The 21,329-nt window shown below is 39.0% G+C and overlaps 1 protein-coding gene across 2 annotated transcripts in view; it reads right to left on the bottom strand.

Annotated features, from left to right (window-relative positions):
• Window positions 1–922: 922 nt before the first annotated feature.
• The window catches only part of nbeal1 (neurobeachin-like 1), a 131,412-nt gene continuing 111,005 nt past the window's right edge, over window positions 923–21,329 (bottom strand). For both annotated transcript variants that reach the window (XM_069197202.1, XM_069197203.1), the window contains 17 exons: window positions 20,343–20,438; window positions 19,806–19,930; window positions 19,151–19,291; window positions 18,166–18,296; window positions 17,908–18,017; window positions 17,178–17,295; window positions 15,659–15,756; window positions 14,230–14,346; window positions 13,422–13,511; window positions 11,714–11,823; window positions 10,096–10,268; window positions 9,554–9,648; window positions 8,494–8,610; window positions 8,011–8,172; window positions 6,995–7,143; window positions 6,215–6,350; window positions 923–5,260 (listed from right to left, as the gene is read on the bottom strand). In XM_069197202.1, the coding sequence (XP_069053303.1) occupies window positions 5,159–5,260; window positions 6,215–6,350; window positions 6,995–7,143; window positions 8,011–8,172; window positions 8,494–8,610; window positions 9,554–9,648; window positions 10,096–10,268; window positions 11,714–11,823; window positions 13,422–13,511; window positions 14,230–14,346; window positions 15,659–15,756; window positions 17,178–17,295; window positions 17,908–18,017; window positions 18,166–18,296; window positions 19,151–19,291; window positions 19,806–19,930; window positions 20,343–20,438 (2,070 nt within the window). In that variant the 3' untranslated portion in view covers window positions 923–5,158. The remainder of the gene's footprint in view (window positions 5,261–6,214; window positions 6,351–6,994; window positions 7,144–8,010; window positions 8,173–8,493; window positions 8,611–9,553; window positions 9,649–10,095; window positions 10,269–11,713; window positions 11,824–13,421; window positions 13,512–14,229; window positions 14,347–15,658; window positions 15,757–17,177; window positions 17,296–17,907; window positions 18,018–18,165; window positions 18,297–19,150; window positions 19,292–19,805; window positions 19,931–20,342; window positions 20,439–21,329) is intronic.

Raw genomic sequence — 21,329 nt, 5'->3', positions numbered from 1 at the left:
ACTGGTGAATATACATTTATGGCTTTCATTTGCTTCTAAACGGACTCGTTTTCTCACACTTTTCGTGAAGAATACAATCTGCTGGACCACAGCTAAGACGGAGCATTTCAAGGGTGCGTAAGGAAGGTAGGTCCCTTTTCAGCCCATCAAGGCCCATGGGGAACAGGGGGCAAGGACCACCATTTCTCTCGACCATCCGACACTGGAGGTGGGGGTGGTGTGGTCAGCATCACACTCAGGCCGGCCAATCACCCCCAGAAGGATTAACCCCCGGTACCCATTTGGAAAGCAGGCTGAGTGGACCTGGGAGCTGTCTGGAAGGAATTAGAGCAAGCTACTGTAAATTGCTTGCCCCTACCTGGGAATAAACCCAGGACCTTCTAGTCAGGAGCTAGACACCCTGGCCGTCTGAGCTACCAGGGCTCCAGGCTGCGTAAGGGTGGGTCACACTGTGAGTTCTGATGGGCTCGATAGCTCCGTGACAGCTCCTGGGTAAAAGGCGAACTGAGTCCAATGCTGCTTTTGTTCTGCGAGTGTCTGTAGGCATTTTGAAATATTAACACTTTAAAGCCCTGTTTTGCAGGTCCTCCACAACAAAGTAGGTTCTAACTTTGGAGCAAATGGTGGAATGGATGAATGCAAGTCTGTGGTAGTGCGAGTCTCCAGAATGAATCCTGGGAGGCAGTAAAATGGGGAATTGATAGGCGATTGAAAACGCAATCAAACGACTGATCTACACGCTGTAATACCAATGAATCATCACTGCAGAGCGGGGTTAGACACGTGTAAGACATAATAAACCCACTTTTGGAATATACCAAGATATACCAAGCTCAACATATAAACTGACTTATAAATAATAAGGTATCATGTTTATTAAAGACCACCAAAAGACTGAAAACAAATTTAAAAATCAAAAGTGTATAGGAAAGCCTTGTGTATTCATTTATTTCACTCAACCGGCTTAATATCCATTATACACTTTTTTATGTATACAAAGCAAATGTAATTTTTTATATACAGGTCCAGAGAACATTAAAAACAATTACAATCTTTAGTACCTGTAAAGTGCAAAAAAAGTGAAATAAAAACCGCAATGTACATATATAACAATTGACTGATATACACACATTGATTTAATGAAAGTTACAGAGTAAGCAGTTAAGACTAATCACATTTTATTTATCAAATATATTTCTTGGAGTGTGCCCATGAAAACTGGAATGGTATTTTTCACAAAATTAATTTAAAGACTAATTTGCTTAATAAGAATATGTGCAACCATCTTATTTTGTGTATGGTCAACCAAGTTCATTGTGTTGTCGCCTAACAACCAGATAATTAAACACGAAAAGGCACTACCATTATAATGGCTGTATTTTAAACACACTTCTATGTTCTTGGACAAATATACAAAAAAGCGAGCTACTGGTAGGTAATGAAATTAACAAAACAAAATGGAAAGTGTCAGTTGTGTAAAACATTTGATTAAAGGATCTCAAATCCTTTCCATAACCAACACGTAATACAAATTGAGTCCAATATTCTACATTAGTTTGGACATTAACCTTATACTGTATTCATAATGCATTTTCAGAGAAAACTAGGGATTTAATGAAGAGAGATTTGCCCTAATTTATCACAATCAACCGTTTATGTCAAGCGTGCTTTAGGACTTAGCTTTCCGAGTGCCAAAAGTACAGGAAATGTTTTGTAACTCTGGTAAGAATAATAAAATATTTTGTTCATGAAAGGTTTGTATGAGACTTAATTATTGCAACATTGCAGTTAACAGCAAAAGAATAAGCAGGAGGTGCATGAATTAAGGCATGGATTTGAAAGACATGTTTGACTACAACATACACTGCAGGAGTACCCAAAATGTATTTTTGTAAGGCCTAGGTCCTGCAGGGTTTAAAAGTACATTTAAGTAATTCTGTTCCAAAGTTTCACAATGTCTAAGAGAGGGCTAAGTAGTGGCAAATGAGTTATTAATGCAGCCATCCAGGACAGAATTTTGAAACACCTGCTAGATAGATTTTGGGAAGTTTAACACATGAAAGCCAACCTGAATATACTGAAGAGTGATCATTTCTGCTTGAAATATTATAGTCATTTGTTTATGAAAAAAAGTTAACATCTTATGAGAAAGTTCCAAATCTGTATTTGTGAACAATTTTGCCATAATTCCTGCTTAGATCAAGATTTTGGCATTTTGCATTTGTCTGTATCGGAATTAGTGACCTAATAACATATGAAAAGTTAGAAATGAGAAGGCCTTTCTCACAGAAGCTGTGAATACTAGTAAGGTATTCGTGGACAATCTTAAAAGCAGTTTTCCCATGAAGGTATTTTTGACCCAAGTCTTCAATTCAGCTGACTATCTTGGACTCAAGTACCATCTGATGGAAGACAACCATAAGAAAACATGCTGCATTCTTTTACTTTAGGTAAAGTCAAATAGAGGAACTGTTCATGGCAGATGTATGCACAAGCACATTTTCCAAGCACCCTAAAAAGAACATTGCACAGAAAGCAGAAAACAAGACTTATTACACTGACTGATACACACAAATTGTAAAATTCTTTCAAGTTAAGGTTGTCAGCTTTTTGGCATATGAAGTTAAAATTTAGTTAGGGTCCAGAAAAATAGTATGTTTTTCAGAGACGGTACAAAATACAGTCCTAGTTGTACTCTTTTCCTATTCATTAAACAAATACATAATAAGGTGGTTTGAACTTGAAATACACTGAATAATTTAAAAAAGTAACAAAATTATTTTACAGATAGGCAGATACTTGACAGAAGACAAATTCCTTCTAGCTATTTAGAGAGGTGAATTATTAATCATCAAGGTATATCATTACAAAATACATTACATAATGCATTTATAGCACAAAATACAAAATAAACTCATATTAAGAGCAATTCAATAGATTTTAAGGAGAAGTATCACTTCCATTGTTCATTTTTTATTTACATGCATTAATTCATCTACGGTTAAAAAACAAAGTTGCAGAATGTTTGGTTACGTACCATAAATAGATCATATTGCTGATAAACCGTTGTCTTAAAGCCCTTTTATCAAAATCCTTCCATCCACAAATGTAATGTGTAAAACATAGTTCCTATTCTGACAAACATGAACTTAACAGTTGTCTGCTTTACAAAAATATAAATAGGACAGCTAAAAACAGTCTTGATGTGAAACAAGGAATAGCCTTTCATTCAAGTAAAGAATAAGTTATAAATAACATGGTGGGTACATGATTTATCTAACCTTAAACACTAGTCATCCCCAAAACAAGGTTCAGCAGTGATTTTCTCATTTTCTTGTATATGAAGTGTTAAAAGATTAGGTTAGGAGCACAATTTGTCTACCCTGCTGGGGGTATCAGATGAATCCCCCACAATCCCCTGTGGTAATGCAATCCCAGAACCAACCAAACAACCTCTTCACCCAAACAAAACGACAAGCTGGACAAACAGACGACACGGCTCCTGCATCTCTTAATACAAGAATGACACAAAATGAAATGACAACAGAATAAACAATTAAAAAAAAAACTTGGGCAGAAACAAGTTCAAAACTTGCTGAATGGCTTAAACATTCCTATTTTGAAACAAAGCAATCTTGTCCAGTGTGGTACAAAACCCATAAAATAGTTCAAGACCCAATCTAGAGCAGATAAAAAAAATACGAGGCAGGAACAAACATGGTGACATTTTTTGTTCTTAAATTATTTACCACATAAAATGTTCCACTCCCAGATATGGAAGTAAAAAAGGACAAGCCTTGATTCCTGGGATTTCTTAAGATTTTGCAGTTTTTAAAAAAAAGAATGTGCATATAAAGGGTTTTGGGTTACTAAAACCAGAACTCTGCATAGATTAATTTTGACAGTACAAGAACTGGAAGAAATTAATAGCCTATGACAGTTCTTACAGGAGATCATACTTCCGGATATATGTGAAGATTACCACAGCTTTACAAATACCACTACTAACTGCATAGTTTTGCCATTCTTGACATCTGTTTAAAAAGACGAAGAGGTAACTTTCAGCACTGCAGTATCCAGCATTGTAGGTACACATTACAACAATACTTAAAAAGCATCAACAAGGGAAGCACCTCATTATATTTAACAAATAAAGGTGTTTCTAATATTCCTTAATTCTTCATAATACTCCATAATCTGTTATAATCTATATTATAATTGCACTGCCAGTTTATTTTGCTAACATTTTATTTGACTCTTCCTGAGCTTTATCACATTAAATAAACCTGCACTCACTCTTGATCACATCTTATGAGTATTAACTAGCCCATTCTTTGAAGGATGGATGTGTGAGGCACCGGCCCAAAACAGCAGAAGACAAGACAAGAATCCATTCGGAGAACAGCCAGCTCCCAGTTTTTTATCCCATAGCCCCCGTTCAAACATTAAAAAGAATGGCTTCACATACTGTACAAGACCAGATTAGATGCTAATTGGACTGTATTAATAAAATAAATTGAGGAATCTAAAATTATTTTTTTTACCCCTGACATGGCTGCTTCATTTCTGACATCCCGGAATGATGGGCAGAAGCTTCTCTCTCCTGCTGCTAGGTTAGGTGAAAGGTGTCTGAGCAAAAACGTTAACCAGTTAACCAGTTCTACTGGAACTGAGCTCTCCAACTGGCTGGAGGGCAGTCCTTGACTCCAGATGTCGAAAAGGTGCTCCTACTAAGACAATTAAGGCCACTCTGAAGAATTAAAGTGAAAAACGTGACACAAGGAGATCAAAAAGGACAGGCTCAACCTGCCTGGTCAACCTGCTCATAGACAGGAGGGTTCAGTCACACCAAGAAAAGCCAAACCTTGTTTTTTTGTCTTTTTCCTTTGAAGGGTAGTTAGTCACATTTATCTGAAAATTAAAATTAATGTAGGGGGAAAATAAAATTGAAAAAGCATAGTCTGTTTGTGGGCCCCTAACACTCATGCATATAAACGCACACACAAATACTTAATCATTTTAGACTTAAATTATGTCAGAAGAGAACAACATGGTGTTGATTGGGTAAACATACTGATCAAAGTAGCAGAGGCCAAGTAGGCTGTAGGAATCAATGTAAGATCAGAGCGGTGATTCGATTTGGTGCTCCCATCATGCATCATTTCTGATCTTGGGTGTTATATTCAGTCTCTCCTGATGAGATCTGCGTGAGGCGTTTGCTGGAGCCCCAGAGCTTCCGGGTGATCTGCCCAGAACGCATCTGTTTGAAGCGTTGGACCAAAGTGGGAAAGCAAAGCAGAAAAGACAAAAGAAATGATTAATGGACAATTGGCCGGATCAGTTCAGTCCAGACGGTAGACAAAGAACAAAGCAGTCTATATGTGGATAAATGGAGTCTAAAATACAAAACGCAATTGGTGCTGTATGATTTTAAAAAGGAACGTCCTTAGTTACTGAGTAGTAAATAGGTGCCGATGTGTCCACTGAATTTGTTTCTGAAACTGCATTGAGCTCACTAAATTAGTGTTTTAATTGTGTACGCTGCCAAGTGTTTTTGGGCTGCCAAGAGGAGGCTAATAAAAGGAAAAATGAACTATAGGTTCAGTTATAATTCAGTGCTTAGAAATAAAAGACTGGACCCACCAGCTCTGACAGAAGTGGACTAAGAGTTGGAAGTGATATGGGCCTATATAACCATAGCACCTAAAATGTTGTCCCATTGAGGGTGTACCCTGCCTTGCTCCTGTTGCTTACTGGGATAGGCTCAGGCTCCCCTGCGACCCTGAATTGGATGAAGTGGTTAGAAAATGGATGGATGGAACACTGTCTGGTTTTACTGTAATGTACACCTATACTTTGGACAGAGCTTTATAGCTTAATAAAGGCTTCCATTAAAAAGATCATCTTCATCATCTTCCCAGATCAGAAAGCCCTAACTTAACACCTTTTACTATTGCATTCTGACGTAACAAGCTCTCAGACCAGGCATCCTTCTCAAACTATATTTAACAGTATTAGAAAACACTATGTATTCAAAGGTGTCTATGTTGAAAGGAGTGGGGTTTCCTGGTGTTCAGTCCTACTTCCACCCTGAGGTGAAGACAAACTTCTCCCTGAGCTTGAGGAGCTGAGCAGGAGACTTGAGGTTCAGCTGAGCCAGGAATGGGCTGTTCTCCACAGTTTGGTAGAAGTAGTTCCTGACGGTGGACTTTACCTCCGCTGGCTTGCCGACTCCGACGATGATCAGTTTGCCATCCTCTAGGCCCACCAGGGCGTGGCTGTTCTCCTTGGAGACGGAGATGCAATGGACTGGCACCCGCATGGCCATAGGTGCAGTACAGAGACACAGGCTGCGGAATAAGGGACAGAATTCTGTTCTGACAAAACCGTAACTCCTCTACGTTTGTGTTGCCCTGTGGTTGCGTTCCAGACCTGTAAACTGTGTGATGCTCTGTTGCTTTTCTGGTTTGCTGCCTAAATTCGGATTAGAATTAGACCTTTCAGAGTTAAATGAGAATGTCTCGCATGATTATGTATACAAGGGTAATCCTTCGGAGCTGATCAGCTTAACCTACATTCATGTTAAACATCTTGGATAAGCCTTTTCTCTTAAACAGATAATTAGCAAGACAAGTAAGGAGAAAGTATTAATTTCCCTTTGCTAGAAAAAATTAGTTCAGGTGAACAAAATTACTTCATAAAACTGTAAATACTTAAGTTATATTAGTTAGAAAATGCCAAAACAACTAGGAAATGGGCTCTGATGGGCTAAATGACTTTCCACAAGTGTAAACAGAACCACATTCCTTTAAAAACAAATATTTATGGTATTATATTGTAGAGTTTTTTCACTTTGAATTTTGTTGAAACACCACTATACTAAATAGCACAGTACTAAGGCTCACAGGATATGCAACAAATGTTCATATGAGATTCTGGTCTGTGGAAACTGTGGCTACAGACAGTACAGACCCTAGGCCAGCCGATAGCATACCTGTAGAGATCTCGGATGGAGAGATATCCCTGAGCGCTGCCCAGCACAATGTATTCCCCAGAGACGCACATGTCTGTGACCTGCTCCTTCAGAGTCTCGGAGCACAAGTGTTTCCCATTCACAGAATAAAGATGTAGTGCATTCTTATCCTAAGAGGAAAAAAATAATGATACTTATTCCTTACACTTATATAGTGCTTTACTGGACACACCACTCAAAGTGCTTTACAGGTAATGGGGACTCCCCTCCTCCACCACCAATGTGCAGCCCCCACCTGGATGATACGACAGCAGCCATAGTGCGCCAAAATGCTCATTACACACCAGCTATCAGTGGGGAGGAGAACAGAGTGATGAAGCAGAGATAAGATATAGGGGTAATACCCCTACTCTTTTCGAGAAACACCCTGGGATTTGTAATGGCCACATCTGAAAGATGGCACCTTTTTACAGTATAGTGTCCCCTTCACTATACTGGGGCATTGGAACCCACACAGACTGCAAGGTGAGCGCCCCCTGCTGGCCCCACTAACACCTCTTCCAGCAGCAACCTTAGTTTTTCCCAGGAGGTCTCCCATCAAGGTACTGACCAGGCTCCCACCTGCTGAGCTTCAGTGCATTGCCAGTTGTGCGTTGCTTGCAGGTTGACATGGCTGCTGACTAGCAAATATACAATTTGCTTGATTTTGTCACGAGAGCAACATCTGCTTTAAATTTCCACTCTCAAATTGGTGAATCAGAACTTCACGTGCATATATTTGTAAGCATATGCTGTTAACCATTTTGTATTATTTCAACTATGAACAAGAAAGAAAGTGATAAGACGTGGGGAAATAAGAACCGCAACATCACAAGCTCTCAAGCCGGCTGTACACATTTGGTCATTTTTAGACAACATTTTTGAAGAAAGTGAAGGTTAACCGTTATAGCATGAGTCAAAAAATATCAACAGCACTCAATTATCATTTCTTTCCTTTACGGCCAACCTCAACCCATAATCATCAAGATCAGGTCTACCTTCAGTGTGGATTTGCCCTCTATAGATGTGTAGACAACCAGGTGCCCCTCCCAGGAGATGGCAAGGTTGAGGATGGTGACAGGCAGGGAACTCTCACAGGGGGGCCTCAGGGACCGCATATACTGCCCTCTCCGAATGGTGTGGATGACCACTGTACCGTCCTGGACAGAGCACAGCCACATGATGAGGCACCGGGACAGAAAAATAAACTCTTATATCTGAAGTGGAACAGTTGAACAAAGGAAGATGCACAGACAGCCAGGCAGTGAGGGAGCACAGGTTGTTTAGCCATTCTTTAAACTTAGACGATCAAGTAAGCGACGTGCTCTGGCTTCGAATGGCCCTGAGCTATGGATATCTGCCGTAAGAGGAACTGATTACGCAGAGAAACAGCAGAAAGTTCAGAAAGTCTCAGGTGAAAACTATACTATAAGGTTAGCTTCATGTTACTGGCAGCAGAACAACACAAGTTCCAGACCTACCGTGGATCCTGAGATAGCCATGTCCAGCTCAGTGCTGATAGAGACACTCACAATCTCATTTGTGTGCCCATACAAGATCTGTACAGGCTTAGGGGATAAACCCACAGGTACTCCTCCCTTTAAGAGAAACAAAAATACAGATATAGGACATTTGCTGTGAAGATCTTAGTAATAGAGATCATTTTGCTAAGCTGTATTCATTATGCATATAAAAGGAAATCTACAGTGTGGTGTAGTATACTACTGTATAAGCATTTATTGCTACAATGTAAATACAAGAACTGATGAAAATCTATACATTCAAATCTAACACAATTCATTTTACATGGTGATATGCTGATATTTGATGGTGCTTTGGTGCAACATTTTCTTGCTTATTACTGAATGTACACCCTAATAATAGTACCATTTTGACCCAAATCTGCACTTTCTCACTCTCCTTGAGTATGGCTGGAGTGTTCGGGGTCTTGAAAGATGCGAGAAGCTAGCAGAGCATTACTGCATCAAAAAATCCGAAACATTTATTTCACTGCTGAAATTATCTTATCTGTTTGATTTAAGAATATATTTCTGTATTTGTTATGTCTCTTTCTTAAAAAATAAGGTCACCTTAAATTCAAAGCCAGCGTATGTTTGGACTAAGACAGTACAATATGCTACTGTTATATATACAATATCCAAAGCATGCTTTGATAAACCTTAGCTAATTTTAATTGCCAAGTCAAAATAATTCAACTTGAGTACTTCAAAGGTAACTTTCAAAAAGCTTTGCTCTAATGCAAATACTTCGCCCCTTTTTGATCAGTTAAGTCCTGCAAAATTCAAAAACACTTAATTTAAACAACAAATCATGTTATTTCTATTTCAGTTCTTAGCCAAACTGACACATTTAAATTGCCTAGCTGCTCTCAGAAAAAAAAGAACAAATATATGAAGCAAAATACTAATAACAATATTGTTAAGATAACTGACAGACTGTTTGAACTGTAAGCAAATACTATTTTATGAGCTGTCTGAACTGCACTGACTGACAATAGTTAGACTTTAGTGAGCACTGTACCTGATGAAGGATTTGCCACACCATACAAGTTGTGTCTCGCGAGCCTGAAATGAGGTGGATACCACAGTAGTCTGAGGACAGGCACGTCACAATATCTGAAAAACAGAAAAAATGTCAAACCATACAACACCAGACAAAATAATTTAGATAGGTGTTTTAACGCAATGAGGATGTCTCCTTATCCTCTAAAAAGCTGAGTTAGCGTCAACTCGTCCGGGAGCACATTTTGAAGAAAATTTCCTGGGTTACTACATCTCAACAAGATTACTAATTTGGGATATTGTTTAATATTCTTAATTACTACACTGTGAGACTGCCTGTGACATCTTAAACTGCTGCACTGGGAAATATTAATACAATGTTCTCACTTCAGCATGTATAGAAATCATGACAGAATTACGGAATGATTCCAGATTGCAAACAGAATACACATTCTGGCTTATAAAGACACTTCAACATTCAAATTTGACTAATTAAAGAAAATAATGTAAATAGACACTATAACCATATCCATACTAGCAAATATACAAACAGGAATGTACCCATATGCCTAATGTGCTGTCCCACCAGCTTGCCCTTAGTCAGAGAGGTCACCCTGAGGCTACTGTCCCAGTGACCCCCGCTGAAGAGCAACTTCCCATCATGGGACATGACAAAGAGCTTGGCTGTGATCTCAAGTCCTGGGGAAAGAGGGCCGTTGATGAATCGCTGGGTCCTAGGGCAAATGGAAAAATCAACAAAATCAATGATAGTAACTGGCTCTATACCAGCTGCTTTGCTAGCTGATGTTCATCCATCGATGTCGATGAAGACCACGACTATCAAGAGATTGAACCAGGGTCTTCTTAAATGTATAAACCATGCTAATAATTAATAATAATAATAATTGCTTACACTTATATAACGCTTTTCTGGACACTCCACTCAAAGCACTTTACAGGTAATGGGGACTCTCCTCCACCACCACCAATGTGCAGCATCCACCTGGATGATGCGACGGCAGCCATAGTGCGCCAGAACGCTCCCCACACTATCAGTGGGGAGGAGAGCAGAGTAATGAAGCCAATTCATAGATGAGGATTTTTAGGAGGCCATGATTGGTAAGGGCCAATGGGAAATTTGGCCAGGTTACACCCCTACACTTTTAGAGAAACACCCTGGGATTTTTAATGGCCACAGAGAGTCAGGACCTCGGTTTTACGTCTCATCCGAAGGACGGCGCCTGTTTACAGTATAGTGTCCCTGTCACTATACTGGGGCATTAGGACCCACATGGACCACAGGGTGAGCACCCCCTGCTGGCCCCACTAACACCTCTTCCAGCAGCAACCTTAGTTTTTCCCAGGAGGTCTCCCATCCAGGTACTGACCAGGCTCACACCTGCTGAGCTTCAGTGGTATGCCAGTTGAGAGTTGCAGGGTGATATGGCTGCTAAAGAACTAGATATAATTTAACACGTAGCCTAAAGGCCTCTTAAAAAGGATTCCAACAATACGTCCCATTAATGATCCAAAAACATAGGATCTCAGGGACAAAAAGTCCCAAGTTCATCAGATCTAAGTAATTATTGTAGACCAAAAAAAACGCATTTCCTCCATGTTCACTCAGTGAAAAACAGTACAAACCTTAGGGTGATTTTAGGTAAAGATCTTGAAATTTATGGTGTTATTTTACAGAACGTTACGGTGCTACTTTACAGAAACTCTTTACTTCAGGAATAAATTGATGTAGGAGTTCTCATATTTTTCTTGATTAAAAACGTTCTAACCATACACTGTTTCTAAACATATGTTTCTCCTGGCACATATTACTTTATACTCTGAATAAAACAGACAACTGAAGGTGCACATTGTAAAAGCAAACCAATAAATGAAACAATCGAATTATGTATGTTGAGATCCTGAGAAAACACACAGCATGTCTCACAACATTAGTGTGTGAATAGAAAAGTTGTGAGAGACTTAGCTTTAGTGTTTTTTTATTTTAAAAATATATTTTATGAAAAATTATCAATCCCTGCATTTTCAACAAAACAATTTTCAATGAAACAAATGCCTATTGAAGTAAATAATATATTATTCTACCACTGATACATAAGAACCCTAAGTACTGAAGTTGAATTCTACTGTAATAAAAAATAATTGTAAATAATGGACTCACTTTGAATTAGATACAGTAGGGTCCTTGATGAAGGTGAAGTAATTAGAAATATTTTTATCATAAGGCAGCCAGCCATGGGTTCCTATCAGACAGTTCTGACTTACTGTTATCTGCAAAAAAAGGAATATTTTTTAAATTCTGTTTAATTTATGATTAAGAATACGGCATGTAGTGTACTTTGAAAAAAGAACAAAAAAGTCCATCGCTATTCGATTGATGCTGTGCACGCACAAAACAGACGACACACTGTAGGTGACAGCTTAATCAGTGCCACTATGAGCTGAAAAGGATGAAATAAACAATCTTTTGCTTTTGTTAATGCAAACAAAACTGGATGAGAAAACTAATGTGCATGATTCAATGTTCTGCACCATGTTTCTAGTAAAACGCTGAAACTGATTAAACTGAAAAATGTCATCATCTTCTTTCCTCAACACTTTAGTCTGACTAATCAAGTAATTGACTATAGAAGCAGCTTCCATAAGAAAAATGGTTATCCATAACAAAGCACATATTCGAGAGTCAGAAAATGAGACATAAAACCATTTAGCATAATATAAAAGAAAAACAGATTACATGAACGGCTTCTACCAAGTAAGAAAGTAGGGTAGAGAACCAATTCAACCAGATTAAACAAGCAAACCACTGTAAAAGAGCTCTGAGATAACATTCAATATCTGTCTGTAGAAAACTGTAGTATCAAATGTACATATTATTATATATGTCCTCTCTTCGTATGCCAGAGTAACTACAAGAGGGAATGCTTGTAGTGATGTGGTCTATTCAAACAATCAGAGTGAGGAAAGCTGACGTCAGGGAAGTTCATCTTTGAAGCATACTTTTAAGATTTTATAGGTTGAATCCAAAACCAATTTTTACAATTTCAAGAAAACAAATTAAACCAAGCTTAAGAGAAATAGAACAGGATGGGATGGGCACAAAGAGAAGAGCTAAAAAGAGAATGTTTTTATCAGTAGTTGAATGCATAGAATTAAAAATTGAAATGCTATCTTAAAATTGCAAAATGCACTAAGACTTTATTACGAATATTCTGCATGTTTTTGGTCACCAAGATTCTAAAATAGATACTGCAGTTCAGGAATCGGTAGAGAAAAGCAACAAAATACGTTCTCAGACTCAAATGAATGTGCTGCACTGAGAAGGAGTAAGAATTGATCCTTTTTTTGTCTGAATCACAGAAGACTACAAATATTGATGCAAATATTCAAAATCCTCAAAGGCACAGATAAAATCAACCCAGTGAAATCAACAATGAAATACAGGCCAGAATACATCAGTAGGAACTATATGAAAGGGTGTTACAAACTGAGAAATGTTTTTACACAAAGGGTTGTTAGAGTATGCAATATGGATCTCAGCCAAGTTGTTGAAACTGGTACCCTGGCTTCTTTAAATGGTTGGAAAAGATGAATTGATCACCTTTTGAAAACCAAACCAGTGCGCTGAATGGCCCCTCTGTCGTTTGTAACTGTCATTATATGATAACGTGCAGTGTCTTCATGGCTATAACTGTATTCAATAACCCCTGATGCTATAATGATCGCACCAGTCAGAGACTCTTAAGTGTATGAATATATTAATCTTGTATTACAGTACAATTAAAGGTAGTAGAGAATGCTAGTGCTTTCAGGAAAATCTGTTGTATTTCTTAAAAGACAAGGTCTGAATATAAATCAAAGAGACTTACCAAATTGTCTGGGCTGCCCTGTGAGATAAATGATCTCGACTGGTTTTTAGGAACAACTGCTTTCACTATAGGAATGTTATCACTGATGCCCTGGACAAATGAAAAGAAAGCATGTATACAGTCGTATAGTGTACACGTCACCAAGATTAACTTCACGTTTCACAGCAGGAACAAATAACCACAAGGATGTCATATACAAAGGACAATATTTACATCAAAATGTTAAATGCCCTTTATATTTCAGCATCCTGAAGAATATTTCCTCAATTGAGAGTATTGCTCGAGCCAGATGGAGAGCGCTTTTTTCTTGTGAAAAGGCTACAACCACACCTCTATTAAGGTAGCTTTGAATGCTGTTTGTTAGTAAATTTCTGTTACTTTAAAGGAAAATCCAGAGCAAAGCATAAAATTCATAATGAAGTTCATAACGTATTAATTAGGCTTTTGTATAATAAGTTTGTGTCCCAGTTTCTCATGCCCTAAGCTAGAGCATGTTTCTAGGCTTACACCACTACACTGAGAATTTCTGCTTGATTTTATTATTTTTTTAACTTGGTTTTCTCTTCAATAAAGCCCCTCTTCTTTCAAAATGTAAAACAAACAAGATTACGATGTCAAATCCATTTCACTTGAACAGGCTTTCTGTTGATGTTTCCATACGGTTTACTCAATTATTTCTTCATACATTACTTTATTATTTCGGAATTTCCAAGCTTACTGTTTCACCCGTTTGGTAAAATGACAAGTCAAAGCAAAGGCAATCAGATGTTATACTACTGTGTGCCTCTTGCGAAGAGAGGCCAGCTACCTCAACGAAGAAGGATTTGAGCTCGGGAAGATGCTCAAAAATGCTCAGAGGACAGGTGTCCTGCCGGGCCTTTCGCTTCTCCACCTCCTCAGCCGACAGTCGTACTGGATGAGGCTCCTGAGCAACAGACGAACACAGAACAGTTTGGGTGACAACAGTGTCTACAGTATATGTACGTCCATCTATTTTTTAACGCCTCTATCCAGAGCTGGAGGGGTTTGCAGGTTGAGCCGCCACGTATCCCAGCAAGCAACAGGCACTGGACAGGTTGGATACGCACTGGAAAGGATGCCAGTCCATTGTACACACAAACCCACCCACCCATTTTCTAACCGTTTCTTTCAAATCGGAGTTGGAGGGGAGCCGGAGTCTATCCCAGCAAGCAAGGGGCGCAAGGCAGGGTACGCCCTGGATGGGACAGCAGTCCGTCTCAGGCCGGATGCCGACACTCACACCAGGACTCATTTTCCCAGAAGCCAAACAAACCAACCAGTGTGTATTTGGACTGCGGGAAGAAACCCACCTGACACAAAGAGAGAACATACGAGCTCCACGCAGATAGCACCCCAGGATTTTGAACCCAGGGCCCTGGTACTGCGAGGGCAGAAAAAACCACTACACCACCATACCATGGCTATAGACAGTGCCTTGTAAAAGTATTCACCCCTTTCGAAAGATATCCCATTTCTGTTGGATTGTAAATGATGTTAATACTTTTGTAAAGTGAATATTTTTTATTTGATTAAAATGAAAAATATATAAATATATAAATAAAATATATCTTACCAGACTGAAAAATTTTATGGCAAAAGATGTTGTATTTTTGGATGAAAAATCCAAACCTAATTTACATTGGTGTTAACTTTTGACTGCGTGTTGTCAAAAGGGCATTTTGACCCTTTCATCAAGGTTAAACTACTATAACACCACTTCATGTGATGTCTACAAAGGTACTAAGATTATATCCTGAAATCCTCAGCTCCTGAGCTACTAAAACTACTCTGCATTAACTTACAACACCTGTTATGAGCACTGGTGATGCTTTTAACTACTGTATCTCCTCTCCTCATATAAGCCACTGAATATTCTAGCTCCAGGCTATCTTAAGGCCTTATTGCAAGACTAGAATCCAGTTGAATTTGAGATCATGCTGATTCAGCCTGCGAAAGACCAGGCTCCACACAATGAGCAATAGCTCCCTGTATTTTGAACTCAATATCCAAATTCATTAGTCGACATTTTTAAAAACGTAAAGGCCTATATTTTCCCTTTAGCTTCATTCTACTATTGGTGTTCCTTGGTTAATTTACCAAGCTTTTATTCTGTTTGATTTCCTGTCTATTAAGGGTATTTAGCAAGCTCTTCTGCACATTGCTTCTGAATTTTTCTGGAAAGCAGAAAACAGTGTTATCGTCACGACAACGGGTACCTTAAGGAGCTGACAGGGAGTCTGTCCGAAATTGCTGATCATGCCCTCCAAGGCCTTTCGCTCTTTCTCGTCAGCTACCGCATCCAAATCGACAGCACCTACAGGGCAAAAACAGCGAGTCAATCCTGCTCATCTAGAGCAGTAAAACGCAAACTTTTCACGTGTCGCCTACTTCCTATGTGGTGTTCCCCTATAAGCAGCCCTTCCTCTATGAACGTGGCAAGACGGCAGAATTTAGGTACAACAGGGATCCAGCACACAGAAATGTAATTGACTCACTAATTTGTCTCGCGTAGGCAACAGCCAATAGTGCGTAGAGCTTGAGAGACGAACACGTTCAAACAACCTAATGCAGTGATTCAAATGGGAGCTCATTAAGATCAGAAAACTTTATATTTGACCTCTGTATCCCCCCTGGAATGGCACAGTCAAAGATTTGAAGTATTGTCCTACCAAGTGGAAATATTTTTCACGGTTGCCTGTAATACTGCCCAAATAATAAATCCTAAGGTATTTGTGTATAATGTACATCATTTTTGTTAGTTTGTTAGTACCTTAGCACTATTTGTATTTGGCATTTGTACTAAAATGTTGTACTTTACTCTAATTTTACTCTAATGTACTTTACTCTATTTTCAGACAACTGACATGCTTCATACTTGTGGTTATGCCCCCACACGGATGCTCCTGGTCCCCCACGGGCCTAAATCTACAGCCCACAGCAAGATGCTCACAGTCTATTCACAGGTCATGGTGTACAGGGCAAGAGCATTGCATGTCCTCTTCCTTGGCATCTTTTTTAATTTGTCTATCTACGTTTTACTGATTTATGATTTATTAGTGCAAAAAAGGTCAACGAGAAGAAGACAATAAGAGATTCCTATTATATCCAACCATACGGTAATACTTTAAAAAACATTATAAATGGCAAGATTTTTCAGGCAAGTTCTTAAAGAAGTGCAAATAACTGTCTTTTGCAGTACACTTCTTTGCTCCTTGTTCTCAGTCATGAATCTAATAAAAGGTTATTGCAATCTGGGTCTTTTAACTCTGGTTTCTGTACTGAGGCCAGCAAGAAATGAGGTCTGTTAAGCAGTCCGTTCCATATTTTCTCAAAAAGAGTAGGGGTGTAACCCCGGTGTCCTGGACAAATTTCCAATTGACCCTTACCAATCATGGCCTCCTAATAATCCCCATCTCTGAACTGGCTTCATTACTCTGCTCTCCTCCCTACTAATAGCTTATGTGTGGTGAGCGTTCTGGCACACTATAGCTGCCGTCGCATTATCTAGGTGGGGCTGCACATTGGTGGTGGTAGTGGGATTCCCCATTACCTGTAAAGCGCTTTGAGTGGAGTGTCCAGAAAAGTGCTATATAAGTGTAAGCAATTATTATTAAATTCACTGAAATTACCGAGATATTTCTATTTAGTTTTTTTTCATATAGCAGTCGACCACTGGTGTTTCTCTTCCTTGCACAAAAAGCCCTGTGATGAGAGAGTTGAATGCCTGACGTGTACCTTCGTAAGTACAATAGTAGAACACATTCAGCGCCTCCACTGCCGCTGGCCCCCTCTGTTTGTAACCAAAGATCAGGTCGATCCACTCGTGGAGGTGGGCTGACACATACTCCGATTCCTAAAAGACAACGACAGCGACAAATCAGTGCCCTAATGGCAGATGAGCGAAACAGGTGAGCCCGACACATTAGCATTTTATTAGCTGTATTTCTTATGTTTCAAAATGGTAGTTTAACTACTGCAGTGGTGTTTCTTTCTTTACGAGAAGAAGGTTTCATGCAACGTGCCCCTGTACGTATGAACCAGCAGGCCTTTAAGGAGGTAACACTACCCAGATATAACCCATCACTGTGGATCAGAACATCTTTGCACTTTAAAGTTGTTGGTAAAGTTTTGGTCTGTCTTTGTTGACAAAGCTATGGAGAGTAAATGAAAGCACTATTTACCGATGTATTTCAACCCTAATGTAAGCTGTCATTCTCACTGTACTGCTTGCCTCAACCTTGAATACAAAATACCTTTTGAATGGAGCTGCCTGGATTATATTTTTCCTGTTCTGACAGAATACTGTGCGTTGACATCTCTGAATATTTTAATTTGTTACAGTTGTGCATCTTGAACTCCTTAATATTTATATCACGCACAAAAACACTACTGAAGATGCAGGACTTCTGGCTTGTAGATGCAAGGGGATCGTGTTTTTCGATGAGCCAAATAAAAGCCTTCTTACCAGTGCTTTCCTGTGCTTGTAGATGAAATCTTCTGGACCTCTTGCCCACTTTGGAAGAATGACATCATTCACCCGTTCTTTAGATATCTGCAAACACCCGAGGTCAAACTCTGACGGGATAAGAATGGGATTACGTTCAAAACGTTCGAATATTATACGATGAAAACAATCAGTTGTTTAAATGTTTGTGATTGATGGCCTTACGTTTTCCTAAACAAAGCAGGTCCCGGCAAACAGAAGCAAATGCGTTTTACTCACCGTTTTGGTTCTCCAAAAATTCCGGGAAGTAGAAGAATTCCGGAATGAGCTCTTTGACATCGTTCGGATTGTCCACGAGGGCTTGCCAGGTGGCGGGAATGGAATGGAACTGCCGGTCAGCACAATCAAACCTGTTGGGAGAGGGGCGGATGACTTTTTTTACTTTACTCTTTAATGATTATATCACTTCTGGTAAGTAGCAGGGGCTATGAAATATCTCCATGCGCTTCATCATGCACAGAAATGCAAGCACACAAAGCGTTCTGACCCTACAGTGGAATTTCTTGTGCAATTACAGTCATATTGAAAATAGCCCATCCATCCACTGTCTAAATGCTTTTCCAATTCAGGGTCATGGGGGAGGCAGAGCCTATCCCAGCATGCAACGGGCACAAGACAGGATACACTGTGGATGGGACGCCAATCCATCACAGGGCACACACAGACACTCACACCAAGGGCCAATTTTCCCAGAAGCCAATTAACCTACCAGTATGTCTTTGGACAATGAGAACAAACCAGGGCATCAGCAGGAAAGCCATGCAAACAAGGAGGGAACACCACACAGATAGCACCCCAGGTCCGGAAGCAGCAATGCTAACCAATGTCCAATCCTTCCACCCTTCTGAACATAGCCAAATTATAATACTGTAGATTTGTTCCTAAGCTTTGTCTTTTCCGTCAGATATTTTGCACTAGACAACACTTTGAGCACTTGTTTGTAAACTTTTGTTTGCACATTGTTTTTTTAAGGTCAAAAACTTCGGGATTTCGTCATTCCCAGCATTCATTATGGTCTACCTGTAAAAATATAGCACTGGGAAGGAACACAGCAGGCATAGTACTGTGACCGCTGTACAAGGTGCCCAGCAGGGCCTATAAGCAGCTACAGCAGTCTTTGGAGTTCATGCATGGGTTTGAACTTACTAGACAGATCACACTTACACATAACACGAACACGATATTAACAGCTTAAAGGTTGTACCTTCCACTCTGGAGCTGAATATGCAGTGAAGTAAAGGGCTCCACCCTTATCAGATAGTGCATCACCCCTGCAGCGTTGGAATAGTGGGTACCGTAGTGGAACTTATCAATAGTGCCAGTAGGGTCTTCAAAGCTTTCATACCTAATTAGAATAATGACAACGAAATGGGGTATTAGGATAGGTTATATTAAAATATTGAAAACTCCAACCCTTTTCTCCTAAACTCTACATCGATTCCTTCAAAGTTCTTATGGTGGTTTAATTCCTGGTTTTCCTGGGTGTTCAGGAATGAGACGGTATGCAATTTCTTCACCGATAATGCCAAATAATAAGCTGAATGAACTGAACAAAAAAAAAAAGTCTTAAAGCATTCTTATTAATCGATAAAAACCTTTTTGAAAAAATGCATCAAAACTGTCCACGATGTCCAGTTAAATTGTGCATTTTCGCTCAAGAAACTACAAATACTTTTACAAAACAATGTTTAAATAGAAAAAGACACATTTTTTGCACCATGCACATTTTAATTTCTGAATACTTTTAAAAATAGGAAATATGCTGTGTTTTGGTTTTTATATACCAAATCATCATCATCACACCAGTGGTAGCTCTCATCTAGCAAAAATAAAGAATTTACTGGTTCAAGAAAACATACTTTTCACGAACAGATTTGGCATTTTTCTCATTCACCACTCCTATCGGTTTGGAGAGGTCTCGGAACACGAGGGGATTGTTCAAATCCAGCTCTTCGGAGGTGTAATCTGAAAGAATCCAGGGAAACTGAGGGAAATAAAAGAATAAAATTAATTCTACAAACATTTCAGGCGCTTTACTGAAGACTACTGAATGGGTATTGCTTTCAAAAACTCCATCGCCCAGCAGCATTTATGTCAATGAAATCCTTGATTCTGAGTAGCTCTTCATAGAATTATCTCTTATCTCATCTCTTCGCTTAATCGGTAGGAGTAGTCAATTTACTAAGAAACATCGTGTATAAACCATCAAAACCCGGACACAGAAATCACATTTTAAATAAGCCAAGGGAAACTCAGAACACAGTAACCATATATTAATAAAACTTAACAATTAACAGATTTTTGTTCCATGCGTTATCAAATATATTCTAAACTTCTTAAATCTCTCCTGTTGTGAACACAGCTTAAGGAGGATTTTTAAAAGAAGGACACCTTACCACTGGATATTGGGCCAGATCATTGTACGTTCTCCCGGCAATTGTATTCAGCTGAATGAGGTAGTCAAAGTTGGTGATTTCCCTATTCACCCACTTCTGCTCAAGAAGACAGAAAATGGTAGAAAACATTTAAGCTTCAAGTGTGAAAATATGGTGTCTAGGGTACAAATTAAGCATTCCAGTTTTCAAAATGATGATATGAGGTATTTCTTCAACAAAGAAATGAAACTTTTCAGGAAATGTTATCAAGACACATTGTCAGAAACATTTTTTCAAGCAGATTTATTGCACTGGTGGTGCTGCACTTGTTAATTGCACTAAACTCTTTAGGAATAAGAGTGGAAGCAGAGCAATTAGGTCCTTAACAGTGAAGAAAAGGGAGATTATCATGATCTTCTGAATGAGCTCCATTTTTCAGTTTTTCTGCCTATTGATATATATGGATTCAGTCTTCCATGTTAAGGCTTCAAATACGATATTCCTTGTTAAAATCGGATTTTCACTACGGGATGATTTCAAGCCCTGCATCTTCTGTAGTTTCTAGAAAAACTGCGTGCAGTTTCTGAAATGAACTTCGTAAAAGGACAAAATGTCCCTCAAACTCAGCACTTCATAGAAACCTTGCCCCACAAATGTAAAAATCCAAAATAAAAAATGACATATGGTTTTGTTTTTATTAAATAATGAAGAACACTATAATTGAATTTACTATGCAAAAAAAGATTGATTGAAAGCTTAACCTCCTCTTCTTATCTAGGTATATGCATCCCCCATGGATCTGGATGTGCTTAAAATGTTAACAAATATTCAGTAGCTATTTCTACAAAGGCTGAGCTAGTTCATCACAGGGGCCTGCATGAGCTGAGTGCGAGACAACAGTCCATTCAAAGTGATTTACTGAATTATGGTCTCAAATAACAAACGCCTTTTTCCCTTGCCGTTGAAAAAGCGTGACGTGAGCTGCGATAAATTTTTTTTTTGAAATTC

This window comes from Lepisosteus oculatus, chromosome 12 (assembly GCF_040954835.1).
Source record: "Lepisosteus oculatus isolate fLepOcu1 chromosome 12, fLepOcu1.hap2, whole genome shotgun sequence".
NCBI classification, from domain to species: Eukaryota; Metazoa; Chordata; class Actinopteri; order Semionotiformes; family Lepisosteidae; genus Lepisosteus; species Lepisosteus oculatus.
The sequence above is the reverse complement of the archived record's forward strand: the minus strand, read 5'-3'. Positions and strand labels throughout refer to the sequence as shown.